Consider the following 16,699-nt stretch of genomic DNA (forward strand, 5'->3'; position numbering starts at 1 on the left):
CCCATGGTGGGTGAGTCTAGGACAAGAGGGCACAGCCTCAGGACAGAGGGGCACCCTTTCAAAACAGAGATGTGGAGAAATTTCTTTCGGCTAGAGGATGGTGAATTTGTGGAATTTGTTGCCACGTGCAGCTGTGGAGGCCAGGTCGTTGGGTGTATTTAAGGCAGAGATTGATAGGGTCTTGACTGGACATGGTATCAAAGGTTACGGGGAGAAGGCCAGGAACTGGGGTTGAGGAGGAGATAGAAAAAAAGGATCAGTCATGATTGAATGGCGGAACGGACTCGATGGCCTAATTCTGCTCCAATATCTTATGGTCATAATAGGAGGGTTTGATGGCTCTAGAATTTAGAAGAATGAGGGGGGATGTCATTCAAATATATATATTCAGTTTTTCTCTCTTTTATTATATATAGCATTGTACTGCTGCCGCAAAGTTAACAAATTTCACAACATATGCTGGTGATATTAAACCTGATTCTGAAATGTATCGAATGTTGAAAGGCTTCGATAGAGTGGATGTGGAGAGGATATTTCCTATGGTGGGGGAGTCTAAAGCCAGAGGACACAGCCTCAGAATAGAGAGGCATGATTTTGGAACAGTGCTGAAGAGGAATTTCTTTAGCCAGTGAGTGGTGAATCTGCAGAATTTGTCGCCACAGGTGGCTGTGGAGGCCAAGTCGTTGGGCATATTTAAGGCAGGGGTTGATAGATTCTTGGTTGGTCAGGGCATGAAGGGATACGGAGAGAAGGCAGGAGAGGGAAATGGATCAGCCATGATGAGATGGCGGAGCAGGCTCAATGGGCCAAATGGCCTAACTCTGCTCCTATATCATTTTATGGTCTAAAATAAATAAAGTTATCCATCCAATTGCTTCCGATCTGTGACAGGATATCATACATGTGGTTGATTAATGCACCCTTCACCAATTTCCATGGGAATATCAGGGTTACCTTTGTTTGCCTGCAGTCTCCTGTGTCTCCTCCTCAGCTTTGTTTAGTGCTGTGTAGACATCTCTCCTAATTACTAATTAGCATTCCTGGAAGGCTCGTTCTCACTCAATTAATCCAATACTCTGACATGGGAGGATACAGGAGGTGTCTCTCCAGTTAGAGATTAATTGGCAGCTTGTAGCTGTGTTAAAACAACTATGTGGTAGAAAAGAATAGAAATAATAATTTCTGGTATCCTGTGTGAACACAAACTCTTCCCTTATTGCAATCTGTTGGGAGTTTGTCCACAATGGCTGTGTCTCTAATTTAGTTCCAAAGGAAACCTCTTTGATGCAGAAGCTTTGGGGCATTATTGATGTAAAAAAAAATTGGCAGGATTGCACAGCAAAACCTTTGTAAGCATTCCAAGTGATGCAATTCCTCTTGAAGGCCACCAAAATTTGAATCAGTAATGATGTTTTCCATATCATGCTTTTGATCGTGACTCTGTTTTTGTTGACCTGAACAAATTATTCAGCGGGTCTTGGAACTGTGACTGCTTCTCCGTCCAAACCTCCCACAGTTCCACCAAGCAGGTGTGAACCATGTGTAAGCATTGCAGCCAATAGTCGGGAAAGAAGCAGACATGGACAATCTTCCCAGTTTCCTTAACTAAGGCCGGATCTCTGCAACCTCACCACTCTCCACGATGGTCATTCCTCTCTCCATGGCACTGAGGCTATGAAGACTGCCCCAGCTACTGTGCTCTATGCCCACTAATATGATGAACTGATAAGCGAGGCTTTGGGCCTACTCTGGGGTATAGATCTGAGGACTCAATTTGCTTCAGAATGTTGTTGTTCACTTCAACTGTTTGCATGATCTGTGTTTTTTTTCCCTTTCTCTTGCACATTGGGTGTTGGTCTTTTATTTCAAATTTTTTCCGTTAATCGGGTTCCTTCAGGTTCCTTGCATTATGGCTACCTTAAGCAAACAAATCTCGAGGTTACGTAATTTATACATCCTTTGATAATAAATGTACTTTGAATCTTTGAACTCTGGTTAGGCCACATCTGGGGTATCGTGTACATTTCTGGTTGCCCCACTACAGGAGGGATGTTGAGGTTTCGGAGAGGGTGCAGAAGAGGTTTACCAGGATGCCGCCTGGTTTAGAGGGCATGTGCTGTCACGAGAGGCTGGACAGACTTGGGTTTTCTCTGGAGCATCGGAGGCTGTGCGAAGATCTGATGGAGGTTTGCAAGATTATGAGAGGCACAGAGCTTTCAGAGAATATCTGTTTCTCAGGGTAGTCATGTCTAATACCAGAGAGCATGCATTGAAGGTGAGAGGGGGTAGGTTCGAGGGGGATGTGAGGGGTAAGTTTTTTATTCAGAGAAGTGGATGCCTGGAATGCACTGCCTGGTATGGTGGTAGAGGCAAATACATTAGAGGCTTTTAAGAGATAGGCACGTGGATTTATAGAAAATGGAGGGATATGAACATGGTGTACTGCAGGTAGGAGGGATTTATTTTTGGGTGTTTTAAATTTACTTTTTAGCTGGTTCAGCACAACACTGTGGGCTGAATGGCCTGTTCCTGTGCTGTTCTGTGCTATGCTCTATGATTAGAGATGGGCACTTTGCTGTGGATATTTCCCACCAAACTCCACCCGACAATTGAATCAAGCAGTAACAGGTCATTCAATGCAACCAGCAGATTAATTCTAACCGTTAACACAAGGGATTCTGTTCCCAGTTTAAGATGGCAGCAGTGAATCTTAACAACTTCTGTTGGTGGCTAATGAATCAAGGAAAACAAGTAAATGCTTTGTTAATCACACCCTTTCTGGCAAATGATCATCATAAGGAAGTTGTAACTTCCCTTTGGACTTGGAGGCAATTTGATGTGGCAAGGCGAGACAGCGGGGAAGACCCAAGGTTCGATCCATTTGGGTGCCGGGCCGAATCGGAAGGGTCGGGTACGGGCTTAATGGAGGCGGCAGGGTCCAGGCCTGACAGCTTAACAAAATGACTGAACCCGATGTTTGGACAACGATTGAAGCGCCACACCGGATTGGAAAAGTCTGGCACAGGCTGAATCGAGGCGGCGGAGTCCGGGCCCCAGGGCATATCGAAGCAACTGAAACGTGATGTTTGGATGGTGGTTTAGGCACCAGGCCAGATTGAAAAGGTGTCAGTACTGGAGGCAAGGGTCAGGCCAGTTCAGCTCACTGCTCCCTCTGTGCTGAACGAAGCGTCTGGGGACAGATTCTCTGTGGTCTTGAGTACAGAATGCTATTTGCTTGCATTGATTGTTAGCATGATTTGTATAGTTTTCTGCACATTGGGTGTTTGACTTTCTTCTTCTTTTATGTGTTTTTTTTGGGTTTCGTTGTTTTGTGGCTGCCTGTAATTCAAGGTTATATATAGCACACATACTTTGATACTTTGAACTTTGAACCTTTGAAATGCTGGAAATCTAGATTCACATATGTAAAATGCCGGAGGTACTCAGTAGGTCAGAGAGCATCACTGGAGAGAATAAAGTTTATGTTTCGGGCTAAGACCTTTCATCAGGATTCTTGGCCCGCAACATTTCCTACAGGGAGAGACCTGAGATCAGAGGACACAGCCTCAGAATAGAAGAAAGTCCCTTTAGAACAGAGATGAGGAGGAATTTCTTTAGCCAGATGGAGGTGAATCGGTGGAATTTATTGTCATGGACAGCTGTGGAGGTCAGGTCATTGAGTATAATTAAAGCCAATGCCGATAGGTTCTTGGTTAGTGAGGGTGTGAAAGGGTACGGGCAGGAGGCAGGAGAATGAGGTTCAGAGGGATAATAAATCAGCCATGATGGAATGCGGAGCAGACTCAATGGGCTGAGTGGGCTAATTCTGCTCCTATGCCTTATGGTTTTATGGTCATTCTCTAAAGCTTCACACACAAAATGCTGGAGGAACTCAACAGGTCAAGCATCTTCTATGGAAAGGAATAAGCAATGGGCATTCTGGGCCAAGACCCTTCATCAATGCCCAACGTGATGAAGGGTCTCAGCCTGAACGTCGACTGTTGACCTCTCTATAGATGCTGCCTGACCCCTAGCTTCCAACCTGATGGCATGGACATCAATTTCTCAAATTTCCAGTAATTGCCACCCCCTTCCACCATTCCCCATTCCTGTTACCCTCTCTCACCTTATCTCCTTACCTGCCCGTCACCTCCCTCTGGTGCTGCTCTCCCTTCCCTTTCTTCCATGGTCTTCAGTCCTCTCCTGTCAGATTCCCCCTCCTCCAGCACTTTATTTATTTCACCAATCAACTTTCCAGTTCTTAACTCTACCCCTCCCCCTCTCCTGGTTTCACATTATCACCTACTACCATGTACTTTTTCCTCCCCCACCTTCTAACTCTAACTTCTCCCCGTCTTTTCCAGTCCTGATGAAGGATCTTGGCCATCAACAATTTACTCTCTTCCATAGATGCTGCCTGCCCTGCTGAGTTCCTCCAGCATTTTGTGTGTGTTGCTTTGGATTTCCAGCATCTGCAGATTTTCTCCTGTTTGTGATTTAGTCTTCCAGTATTTTGTGTCTAATTCTACTCATTAATTTGTTGTTGTTCAGTAATTGTGTCCCTGGTGAGCCTTGGGCTATGGACACTGTTATACCACTAGTACCACTAGCAACAAGTTGATCATTGTGTCTCCTGATTATTGCCAGGTCTGGTGAGTCCTTTGCATTTTTGGCCGGATGACCTGTATGTTTTGGGCCTTATCTGAAGGACTTGTAGCAGCCTTGTTCAGAACAAAATCACGAAGTCGGGTTTGATAATTAATTTATCTTATCTGTATCTGCTCTGAAGCCACACAGGTGCAGCCAATTTCAGTGACTGGGAACTACAAGTTATAGAGTTTGATCATTTTGCATTGGGGTTAGATTCTGCCATGGCAGTTTTCCAGGAGAAAGAGTCATAGAAAAGTACAGCACAGAAACAGGCCCTTTGGCCCATCTAGTCCATACTGAAAACATTTAAACTGTCTACTCCCATCGACCTGCATGGGATCCATAACCCTACCATCCATAGGTACCTATCCAAACTTTTAAATGTTGAAATCGAGCTCACATGCACCACTTGGATGGTAGCCTGTTCCACACTCTCACGACCCTCTGAGTGAAGTTTTCCCTCATGGTCCCCTCAAACTTTTCACCTTTCACCCTTAACATATGACCTCTGGTTGTAGCCCCACCCATCCTCAGGTTTCACCAATCACCTTGTTTTCTCTCTCTCCTCCCCCTGCCATCTTTTAAATCTTCTCCTCAGCTTTTTCTCTCCAATCCTGTCAAAGGGTCTCGGCCTGAAATGTTGACTGTACTTTGTTCTCATAGATGCTGCCTAGCCTGCTGAGTTCTTCCATCACTTTGTATCTGTTGCCTGGATTTCCAGCATCTGCAGATCTTCTCTTGTCTGTGCTCAGTAGAAAAGGCCTCCTTGAATTTACCCTGTCTCTATCCCTCATAATTTTGTATACCTCTATCAAATCTCCTCTCATTCTTCCATGTCCCAAGGAATAAAGTCCTAACCTATTCAATCTTTCCTTATAACTCAGGTCCTCCAGACTCGGCAACATCCATGTAAATTTTCTCTGTATTCTTTCAACCTTATTTACATCTTTCCTGTAGGACAATGATGAAAACTGCACACAATACTCCAAATTAGGTCTCACCAATGTCTTGTACAACTTCAGCATAACATCCCATCTCCTGTACTCAATAGATTGATTATGAGATAGGAAAGCAAGATTATGAAAAGCAGAATAATAAAACAAAACAGAAAAAAACTGGATGTATGCAGCAGGTCGGAGATCATCTGAGGAAAGGTAATCATATTTAATATTTCAGGTTTAATAAAAGACCTTCAACTTGACACTCTAACTCAGTTTCTCGTTCCACAACTGCTGCCTGACCTGCTGAATGTTTCCAGCTTATGCTCTTATAACAGAAAAACAAAGCTTTGTTTCCTCTCTGATGCAAAAAAAATACTTATGCTCAACACGAGGAAATCTGCAGATGCTGGAAATTCAAGCAATGCATGCAAAATGCTGGTGGAACGCAGCAGGCCAGGCAGCATCTATGGGAGTCTATAGCATCTATATGTGTCCTGACGAAGGGTCTCAGCCTGAAACGTCGACATTGCTTCTTCCTATAGATGCTGCCTGGCCTGCTGCGTTCCACCAGCATTTTGTGTGTGTTACTAATGCTCAATTTCTGTAGAAGAGTAAGGGAGATATCTGTGGTGTCCTGCCCAATATTGATCTCTCAGTCATCTTCGTCTGGGACATAGATAGGGCAAATGCACTCGATCGTTTTTCCCAAGGTTGGGGAATCGAGAACTAGAGGGTTTAGGATTAAGGCGAGAAGGAAAGGATTTAGTGGGAACCCAAAAGGCAATTTTTTTTTTACACATGCAAACACATGGGCTTCCGAAATTACGGGATTGTCATGCGAGGAGTGTTTTGATGACTCTGGGACTCTGCTCACTGGAATTCAGAAGAATGAGGGGTGACCTTGTTGAAAGTTTAAAGGCCTTACTAGAGTGGATGTGGAGCGGATGTTACATAAGGTGGGGGAGTCTAAGACCAGAGGACACAGTCTCAGAATAGAGGCTTATCCTTTTAGAATGGAGTTGAGGAGGGATTTATTTTGCCAGAGCATGGTGAATCTGTTGAATTTATTGCCACAGGCAGCTAAGAAGGCCAAGTCATTGAATATATATATAAGGCAGAGGTTGATATAGATTCTTGAATAGTCAGGGCATGAAGGGATACGGGGAGAAGACAGGAAATTGGGGCTTAGAGGGAACTGTCACAATGAAATGGTGGAGCCAAGTGGCCTAATTCTGCTCCTATGTCTTATAGTCTAGTGGGCAGCTAGAAGAAATGGTTTAGGTAGGTACATTATGAACTTTTAAAAGACGTTGGACACGTACATGGGTTGTAAAGGTTGAGAAGGTTAAAGGACAAACACTGGCAAATGGGAATAGCTTGGATTGGATTTCTTAGCTAGCATGGATCAGCTAGGCCAAAGGGTTTCTCTCCATGTTGTGTAACTCTATAACTCTAAAGTTACCTCGTCATCAATGACACTCTGTGTGAGCTGACTGTGGGCAAATTGGCTGCTGGGTTCAGTATAGAAGGAAGAACACAAATGATGTAGATGCTGGAATCTGGAGCAACATTCCAGATTCAACACTTCAGCAACACTCCAGATTCAAAGTATATTTTATTGTCAAAGAAACGTGTGTCACCGCGTTCAACCCTGAGATTCATTTTTCTGTGAGCATGTTCATCAAAGCTATAGAATAGTAACTATAACAGGATCAATGAAAGATCAACCAGAGTGCAGAAGACAACAAACTGTGCAAATGCAAATATAAATAAATAGCAACAAGTAATGTGAATGAGATAAAAAAGATAAAGAGTCATAAAAGTGAGATCATTGGTTGTGGAAACATCTCAATGGATGGGCAAGTGAGTTTCTTTGGTCAAGAGCCTGATGGTTGAGGGGTAGTAACTGTACTTGAACCTGGTGGTGCGTGTCCTGAGGCTCTTGTATCTTAATACCTGATGGCAGCAGCGAGAGAAGAGCATGACCTGGATGCTGGAGATCTCAGATGATGGATGCTGCTTTCCTACGACTGCTTTTCATGTAGATGTGCTCAATGGTTGGGAAGGCTTTGCCCATGATATACTAGGCTGAATCCACTACCTTTTGTAGAATTTTCCATTCAAGCCTCTCCCTATAACTCATTTCCTCAAGTCCTTGGCAATTTCCTCTTTCCAGTTCAATGACATCTTTCTTAACGCAGTGGGACCAGAGCTGAAAACAATATTCCAACTTCTTGTACAATTGCAACATCACATCCGAACTTCTGTACTCAATGCCCTTGAGTGGAAAATGATTGAAACTTTATTTACTGAAGGACTGGAGGGCAAGGAATAATCTTACAGATGTTTATAAGATCATGATGGGTGGAGAGAGGGTGAATACACACAGTCTTTTCCCCAGGGTTGGGCAATGAAGAATAGAATAAAAAGGGCCAGATATAATAGGAACCTGAGGGGCAAACTTTCATGTAGAGTGTGATCTGTATATGGAATGAACTACCAGAGAAAGTGGCTGAGGAAATCCCAGTACCTTAACTGCAAGGTGAAATGAGGTCCTGTCGGAGTCCGTGATCTACAGCTGCATTCAAACTGTGGTTCTTCACGGCAGTGTGTTTCCGCCGTCGGAGCTCTCCGTGCAGCCTAGCGTTTTTGGTATCTCCAGGAGCAGCCTGGAAGATGTGTGCCTTTGCGGTGCAGCCTTGAATGTGCACACCTTCGGGGCGTGGCCCTGAAATTGGCCCGATTCCTTGCTGGGGTTGCCAAATGAAGCGTCGCGGGAGATTGGAACATCGAGACAGCAGTGTTCAAAATAAGTGACGCTGGAGTTTGTAACATCGAAACAGTGAGCTGTTGGTCTCCCCTCTCGCTGTGCCAGGAGGGATACCTCTTCAGATCATGTTCTTTGGTGTTTTGCTCCAGCTTGCATGGTGGAAGGTGGGAGGGGGGTGGTGTCTGTTGCTTTTGCTGGAGCAAGTAGGGGGAGGGGGAATTGGGAAAGTTGATGCTTTGCTACTGCTTGCGTGTGGGAGGGGAGGGGGATTTGTGGTTCTAATATTTTTCTGTCATTCATACTTTGGAGTTTTTCTTCTGTTTCATGAATGTCCGTGAAGAGTAAGAATTTCAGGCTGTATACTATATACATTCTCTGATTTAAATTGAACCATTGCATGTAAAAGACACTTGATGGATTGAAATGTTTTAAAGGATATGGGTCAAAAGTGGGAAAGCTTGGATGAGAATCCTGGTTAGCACATACTGGTTGGGCAGAAGGGCCACTTCCTGAGCCCTATGGCGAAAATGATGGAGGAACTCAGCAGAACAGTCATCATCAATGGAGGGAGAGGGAGAGTATAGTTCTACCCTCCAACTTTTGGGTTGTGGGATGACCCTCGGTGCCTCTCAACGTCCAACCCTGCATCCCCGTCGTGAGAGGTGGAAATGGGTAAGGCTGGCCAACAGGGCTCTGGTGAAGCTGTATAGGCCAATCCCTTGTAGAGTGGGTACAATGGATCGCATAAGCATCGATGAATCCCAACCATACCGTCGACTTTGGATGCTGGAAACGGGAGGTCATCAAGCTCCAGCGGGAACCAAGGGCCCAAGGAAAAGAAAAAAGAAGTTTTCCCTCAGTAATGAAAGGTACCAGAATTTCAGAACTCCAACTGACTTTGGATGATGGAAATTGCAGGTCATCAATGGCCTTTACTCTACTGGGCCCAAGAAAAATTTTCCCTCTGTAATGAAAGATACCAGATTTTCAACAATAGAACATTGATGTAACGTTCATCCTCAGAACACTGGAACCTCAGCCGACAACTGAAAAATCATCCTCATAGGCTTAGCATTAAAAAAAAGATGAAATGGAGAATATAACTCCAAAATGAATGTTTTTATTGAAGAAACAATTCAGTGTTTGCAGGCAATATTATTGTGTGTGTACATCAACAGATTTTTCATAAACGCTCAGCTAATTTCTGTAGCGTACTCCTTAATAAAATGGACATTACCTGCTGTCGAGGTACTATAGGGACTAGAGATCTTTAAAGATGAAATATCAAATCAAATAAAGATGAAAAATGGAAGTGCAATGTTAATTCAATTCTACCATCTTCTAACTTGTTTTAACCATCAATAATGTACTTCCTGCAAAAGATTCTATTTCAAATAACATTTTAATTATCTGAAAAATATTAGGATGATTTTGAAAAAGAGCAGGAAGACTTCAGTCCTTCAGCACATTCCTTTTTTTCTATTTGCTTAATTTAGTACACAGGACTCGTACGTGGGGACCATATACTTGATGTTGATGAATGCATCTTCCCCTCCAAACCGTTCGAACACCTCCAGCGTCTCGTTTATGAGGTCGCCGATATTTTCTCGTTTCTGCTGACTGTAGTCAATGCCATCTCCTGAGTTTACTGATGAGAAGAGAATAAGGACATTCAGTTCAGAGATTTTAAAAAAACCATCTTATTCAATTACATTTGTTTTCTGCTTGGGGAATATTCAAGGCTTTTGAGTCATTGAGGAGCATCAACGTGGATAATTGCTGGTAGTGTAACATAGTTCAGACTTCTTCTATGGGACATGGCCAGATCATTTCCTTGAACATGGCTCTATTACAATACTGCACATAGAGATCTTATCGTAACTATAACAGCTTCAGATTTAGAAGCAGAATCAGGCCATTTGGCCCATTGAGTCTGCTCCACCATTTCATCATGGCTGATCCGTTTTCCCTCTCAGCCCCAATCTTCCACCTTCTCCACATATCTCCTAATGCCCCAACCAATCAAGAACCTATCAACTTCTTCCTTAAATATACCCAACACCTTGCTTTCCACAGCTGCCTGTGGAAACTAATCCCACAGATTCGTCACTCCCTAGCTAAACAAATTCCTCCTCATCTCCATTCTAAAAGGATGTCCCTCTATTCTGAGGCTGTGTCCTCCAGTCTTAGATTCCCCCCACCATAGGAAACATCCTCTCCACGTCCACTCTATCGAGGCCTTTCGACATTCGAACGGTTTCAATGAGATCACACCTCCCTCTTCTGAAATCCAGTGAGCCATCAAACACTTTTCATGTGACAAGTCACAAATTACTTAAACTTGCACATTGGACATTCAGACAGAGACATAAAGATTTTTATCCTCATGTATGTGAAGGATGTAAGAAATAAAGTCAATTAAATTCAATTGAATTCAGTTCTTTCAATCCTGGAATTGTTTTCGTGAACCTCCTTTGAACCCTCTCCAGTGTCAGCACATCCTTTTTTTAGAGAAGCTGCCCAAAACTGCTCACAATACTCCAAGTGAGGCCTCACCAGTGCTTTATAAAACCTCAACGTTACATTCTTGCCTTTATATTCTAGCCGTTTAATGTTCTGAGGGGGCTTCCCATTCCCATTGTGACATATCAATTCATGGCCTCCTCTACCTCCGCAATGAGGCCACACTCAGGCTGGAGGAGCAACACCTTATATTCCGTTCGGGTAGCCTCCAACCTAACAGCATGAACATGGATCTCTCAAACTTCTGGTAATTGTCCCCACCCCCTCCCCTTCACCGTTCCCCCTTTCCTGTTTCCCTCTCCAACCTCTCTCCTTACCTTCCCATCACCTTCCTCCGGTGCTCCTCCTCCTTCCCTTTCTACCATGGCCTTCTTCCAGATTCCCCCTTCTCCAGCCCGCTATTCCTTTTGCCAATCAGCATCCCAGCTCTTTACTTCGTCCCCTCCCCCTCTCGCAGTCTCACCTATCACCTGCCGCCTTGTGCTTCTTCCTCCCCTTCCCCCCACCTTCTTATCTTCCTTTCCAGTCCTGATGAAGGGTCTTTGCCTGAAATGCTGGCTGAGTACTCTTTTCCATAGACGCTGCCTGGCTTGCTGAGTTCCTCCAGCATTTTGTGTGTGTTGCTTGGCAGTATGGTTAGTGATTCAGTGGGAAATCCTCTCACCCCTCCCCCCTATTTACTTCTCATGGGAACCGGGGTTCACCAGTCGTTGTACTGAGAAGTTTATTTAACACATCACCGAACGGCACCGAGATACGATCGGTGGCCACTTTATTAGGTACACCTGCAAACCTGTTCTTTAACGCAAATATCGGCCATTCTCATGGGATTTTCACACATATCAGTCTCTAGAGTTTATGGAGAACAGTTCAAAAACAAGAAGAAGTATATACAGTGAGTGGAGTTCTGTAGTTGAGAATCACAAACATGAGAAAACCTGCGGATGTTGGATCTCCAAAGCAACACACACAAAACACTGGAGAAAATCAGCAGCTAGGCAGCATCTATGGGAAAGAGTAAATGGTTGGCATTTCGGGTCCACCCTGTACTTCTTCCTCCCCTCTCCCCGCCTTCTTACTCTGGCTTCTCCCCTTCCTTTCCAGTCCTGATGAAGGGTCTCGGCCCGAAACGTCGACTGTTTACCCTTCTCCTTAGGTGCTGCCTGGCCTGCTGAGTTCCTCCGGCACTGTGTGTGTGTGTCGCTGTTGGTGAGAACGACTTGTTAGTGAGAGAGGTCGTAAGAGAATGATCAGACTGGTTCGAGCTGGTGTGGGGGGGGGGGGGGTGGTGGTGACAGTAATTCAAATAACGCGTTACAATAATGGTGTGTAGAAGAGCATTTCTGAATGCACAACACGCTAAACCTTGAAGTCGATGGGCTACAGCAACAGAATACCATGAACATACACTCAGAGTAACTGTCTCCCTATCCAACAAAGTAGAGCAATTTACCATCCCAGTTTTTCTCTTTACCGAAGATAGACTTAACCATTTTATTATTTAAAGTTTCACACATTATTCCTCATACTCTGTCAAAGGATTCAAAGTACATTTATTATGAAATTATCTATGCAGTATACAACCCTGAGATTCATTTTCTTCACAGACAGCCACGAAACAAAGAAAATTGTGGAACTTGTTCTGTAGAGATAGTTAAATTGGAAATTATTTTATCTCCCTTCCAAGAGGACCACAACCTTGTCATAGGGTTTGGAGGCTTATTGACCCAGAGCGCTATGTTGGCTGGACTCAGGGCTTTACGTTTGGACTCGTGGTAGGGCTACCCATTCCAAATAGGTCAAAGTGTAGAGAACAGACGAAGAGAGGTCCACCGGTCCTCCAGGTTCGGGGGTTCAGCTCAGGGCTAACAACTCTGACTGGTAAAACAAAACTGTTACAGGAACAGCAACGAAGAATCCTCCTACATCTGAGTGTGACGGTATTCCTGAGTCTCCACCCGGGACTCGCATGGCTGACAGTAGTGAAAACTGAGAGGAAGCTATGGACACGATGAAGGAAACCTTGAACTCCACCAGAGATGGAGAACTTCCATTGCTGTCCTAAATGCCAGCGGCGTAACGAGCAATAAATATGCAAATAAGAGCCAAAGAGGAGTCTGCAAAGAATAATGTGCATAATAATCTGCTGTATTATATGTGAAATAACCTTAGTTTTTACCGAGTTCATGTATATCGAAACAGTGAAATGTGTTGTTTTGCATCAACAACCAAAGTCAGAAGATGTCCTGAGGCAGCCCGTAAGTGCTGCCATGCTTCCAGCACCGAGGTAGCATGCTCCCAACTTACTAATGCTAACCCATACGTGTTAGGAATGTGAGAGGAAACAGGAGCATCCAGAGGAAACCTAAGTAGTCGTGGATAGAACCTACAAATTACCAAGGACGACATCTAGTGCAGACTCAGCAAAGCTAGAAACGTCTTCAGATCAATGAGCAACATTGGGGATCAGCCAAGTACAGCGTCCACACCAAGGTGAAGCTGTACCAGAGCTGGGTTCTGTCCACACTCTGGTGTAGGTCAGAATGTTGGCACATGACAGAGAATATCCTTGCCAGGCTGTCGTCATTCCACATCCCAAGCCTCTGGAAGATCCTCCGAATTTTCTGGACAAGAAAGATCTCCAACCACGCCCCAGTCCTTCAATGTCATCAAGAGGGACATGGCCACAATCATCTTGAGGAGACGTTGGAGATGGATTGGGCATGTGATGAGAAGAGAAGCCAACTCTATCATCAAGACAACACTTCATTGGACCCCCGAAAGATGGAGGAAACGCGGGAGACCAAAGACAACTTGGCACCGTATTGTAGAGGCAGAAATGAGGACCTTGAACCACACCTGGGGCACAATAGTCCTCCAGACCTGCTGAACGGTCTTGGCCTGAAATACCGACTGTCCTCTTTCCCATAGATGCTGCCTGGGTCTGCTGAGTTCCTCCAGCATTTTGTGTGAGCTGTTTGGATTTCCAGCATCTGCAGATTTTCCCTTGTTTGCACAATAGTGAAGATGGCCAAGAACAGCCAGAGATGGAGGACCTTCATTGCTGCCCTAAACCCCAGTGGCAGAACAGGCAGTAAGTAAGTACTAAATCCACGTTTGTCCTTCTGCGTTCATGTATTCATGGGTGGTTGAATGACAATTAAAGTTGAACTTGCACTGTTCTATTCTGGTCTTGGTGAGAGTCTATATCTGGTTTGGAGCATCATGCCAGTTGCTGGGCTTGAAACAGGTGTAGTTGGAGTATTCCTAAACAGTGTATTATCGTCTGTCACAGTACAATGCTCCACGTATCTCCATCTTAAAATGCCATGCATTATCCAGCATCCAGAACATCGGCATGGAGGAATCAGAATACTAATTATTTACGCTACAAGTGACAAAAGTTCTGTACTGTTTGTCAGAAGTGTTTTAATTGTTTTTCATTTAGTGCCACTTGGATCTAATCTTCCTGTTAATTACAGCTTTTGTGGATTTCTTCACGGATATTTCTACCCTGTTAATTTTTATTACTCCCCCACTTTTGGCGTCATAAATCTGGCTGTCAGGTTGGACATAACAACAAGTGGAACTTAATGAACGTGCTTCTGCTATAAATTTAATTCCCTCACACATTTTCACACTGTAATCGTGGCAGAATCTATACTTCGAGTACAATAGGGAGATGGATTCAGAGCTTCAGAAATTAATTGCAATAGTTGTTGTCATTCCCTTCCGCGCCTCATGGCGCATCGAGCAGCAGCCTTGCCGCTTCTTTAGCATTTTTGCCTGTTTTTTTACGGGGCTGGGTCGATAGCTTGGCACTCAAGCCGGCACGGTTGGAAAGCGTGCAAACAACCAGCCCAATTCAAACCCACAACCACTTAACCTGCAGTCCGGTGAGAATGCCACTACACCATCAGCCAGCCTTATTTGCAACAGAAACATTATTAATTCATTTTAATGTACAGTACTGTGCAAAAGTCTTAGGCATAGATATATAACCAGAGTGCCTAAAACTTCTGCACAGAACTGTCGTAATTTTATGTATTGCTCTGATTTAGAAGATTGAGGGGGGATCTTATTGAAACGTATAAAATTCTAAAGGGATTGGACAGGCTAGATGCAGGAAGATTGTTCCCGATGTTGGGGAAGTCCAGAATGAGGGGTCACAGTTTGAGGATAAAGGGGAAGCCTTTTAGGACCGAGATGAGGAAAAACTTCTTCACACAGAGAGTGGTGAATCTGTGGAATTCTCTGCCACAGGAAACAGTTGAGGCCGGTTCATTGGCTGTATTTAAGAGGAAGTTAGATATGGCCCTTGTTGCTAAAGGGATCAGGGGGTATGGAGAGAAAGCAGGTACAGGGTTCTGAGTTGGATGATCAGCCATGATCATACTGAATGGCGGTGCAGGCTCAAAGGGCCGAATGGCCTACTCCTGCACCTATTTTCTATGCTTCTATGCTAAAAACAACGCCATCACGACGGCGTCCCGATGACTCCACTCAGAATTAAGTTCTAAAAGAAGAAGTAGTAATTTTATGTATTGCACTGTACTGCTGCCACAGAAGAGAAATCATGATGTGAAAGATGATAAAGCCTGATTCTGATATGGGTCCCTATTGTGGACTGAGAGTGGGAAGGGGGCAGGGGGAGGGGAATCGTGGTTGGGAAAAGGGCAGGGGAAGGGGGAAGTAGCAGAATCATTCTGTAATGATCAATGAGCCAATTGTTCAGAATCAAATGACCTTGTCTGCTGTCACAGGGCTGCGTGTGTCTGTACCCGCGCCACACTCTTCCCACAACCCCCCCCCCCCTCCGCCCTGGTACTCCTTCTCTGCCACCTATCCCACACCCTTTCCGCAGAGCCAGTGCGATACTGGCTCCATGTTTTGGTTTAATATTGACATGACAGGAGCTGTTCTTGCTTTCTTGCTTCCGTGTTCAATCACGCAACAGTGCCTAATACCACACTCTGTGGTCACTTTATTAGGGACACCTGCTCATTAATTCAAATATCCAACCGGCCAATCAAGCAGCTGCAAATCGATACATGAAGGCGTGCAGGCACGCTCAAGTGGAGGTGCTTAATAAAGTGGCCACTGTGTGTGCATTACAGTACAAAAGTACCCAGCTGTATCTTTTAAACACTGAGATACATTTAATGACAGATGCGAAAATTGCAATTCCACTGAAACATAATAAGATTCTGTTTTTGGAAACTTCATTCATGTATGAAAAGCAAAACCAATGTGTTACTTTTCATGTCTTCCAATGCCGGAATAATTAACGGTGACCTAATCATGAAAGGAGTAGATTTCATTCCTGAAACCAATGATTTAAGTTGAAGGAATGTTTGTAGTGTAGCTTCTGATTTACTGTTATACACATCTTCCACGTGGGTTGGAGTCTAGGGGCTTAAGCAAAGGTGGCGTTAAAAATCATAATCAGGTTTAATATCGCCGGCATATGTTGTGAAACTTGTTAACTTTGTGGCAGCAGTACAATGCAATACATAATAAAGAAAAAACTGAATTATAGTATATATATATATATTAAATTAGTGTAAAAATAGAAATGATAAAGTAGTGAGGTACTGTTCATCGTTCAATTTCATGACACATGTTGGTAATAATAAACCTGATTCTGATTCAATGTCCGTTCAGAAATCAGATGGCAGAGGGGAAGAAGCTGTTCCTGAATCATTGAGTGAGTGTCTTCAAGCTTCTGTACCTCCTTCCTGGTGGTAGCAATGAGAAGAGGGCATGATCTGACTGATTTCTCCTCCCCTCCCCTCTCTCATTCTCTCTGTCTTGC

At 44.1% G+C, this 16,699-nt stretch overlaps 1 protein-coding gene across 5 annotated transcripts in view; it reads right to left on the reverse strand.

Moving 5' to 3' along the window:
• Positions 1-9,465: 9,465 nt before the first annotated feature.
• Positions 9,466-16,699, reverse strand: part of pacrg (PARK2 co-regulated) — a 448,472-nt gene continuing 441,238 nt past the window's right edge. For all 5 annotated transcript variants that reach the window (XM_073028379.1, XM_073028378.1, XM_073028375.1 and 2 more), the window contains one exon: positions 9,466-10,009. In XM_073028379.1, coding sequence (XP_072884480.1) covers positions 9,849-10,009 — 161 coding nt within the window. In that variant the 3' untranslated portion in view covers positions 9,466-9,848. The remainder of the gene's footprint in view (positions 10,010-16,699) is intronic.

The sequence above is a fragment of the Hemitrygon akajei genome, chromosome 24 (assembly GCF_048418815.1).
Source record: "Hemitrygon akajei chromosome 24, sHemAka1.3, whole genome shotgun sequence".
NCBI lineage: Eukaryota > Metazoa > Chordata > Chondrichthyes > Myliobatiformes > Dasyatidae > Hemitrygon > Hemitrygon akajei.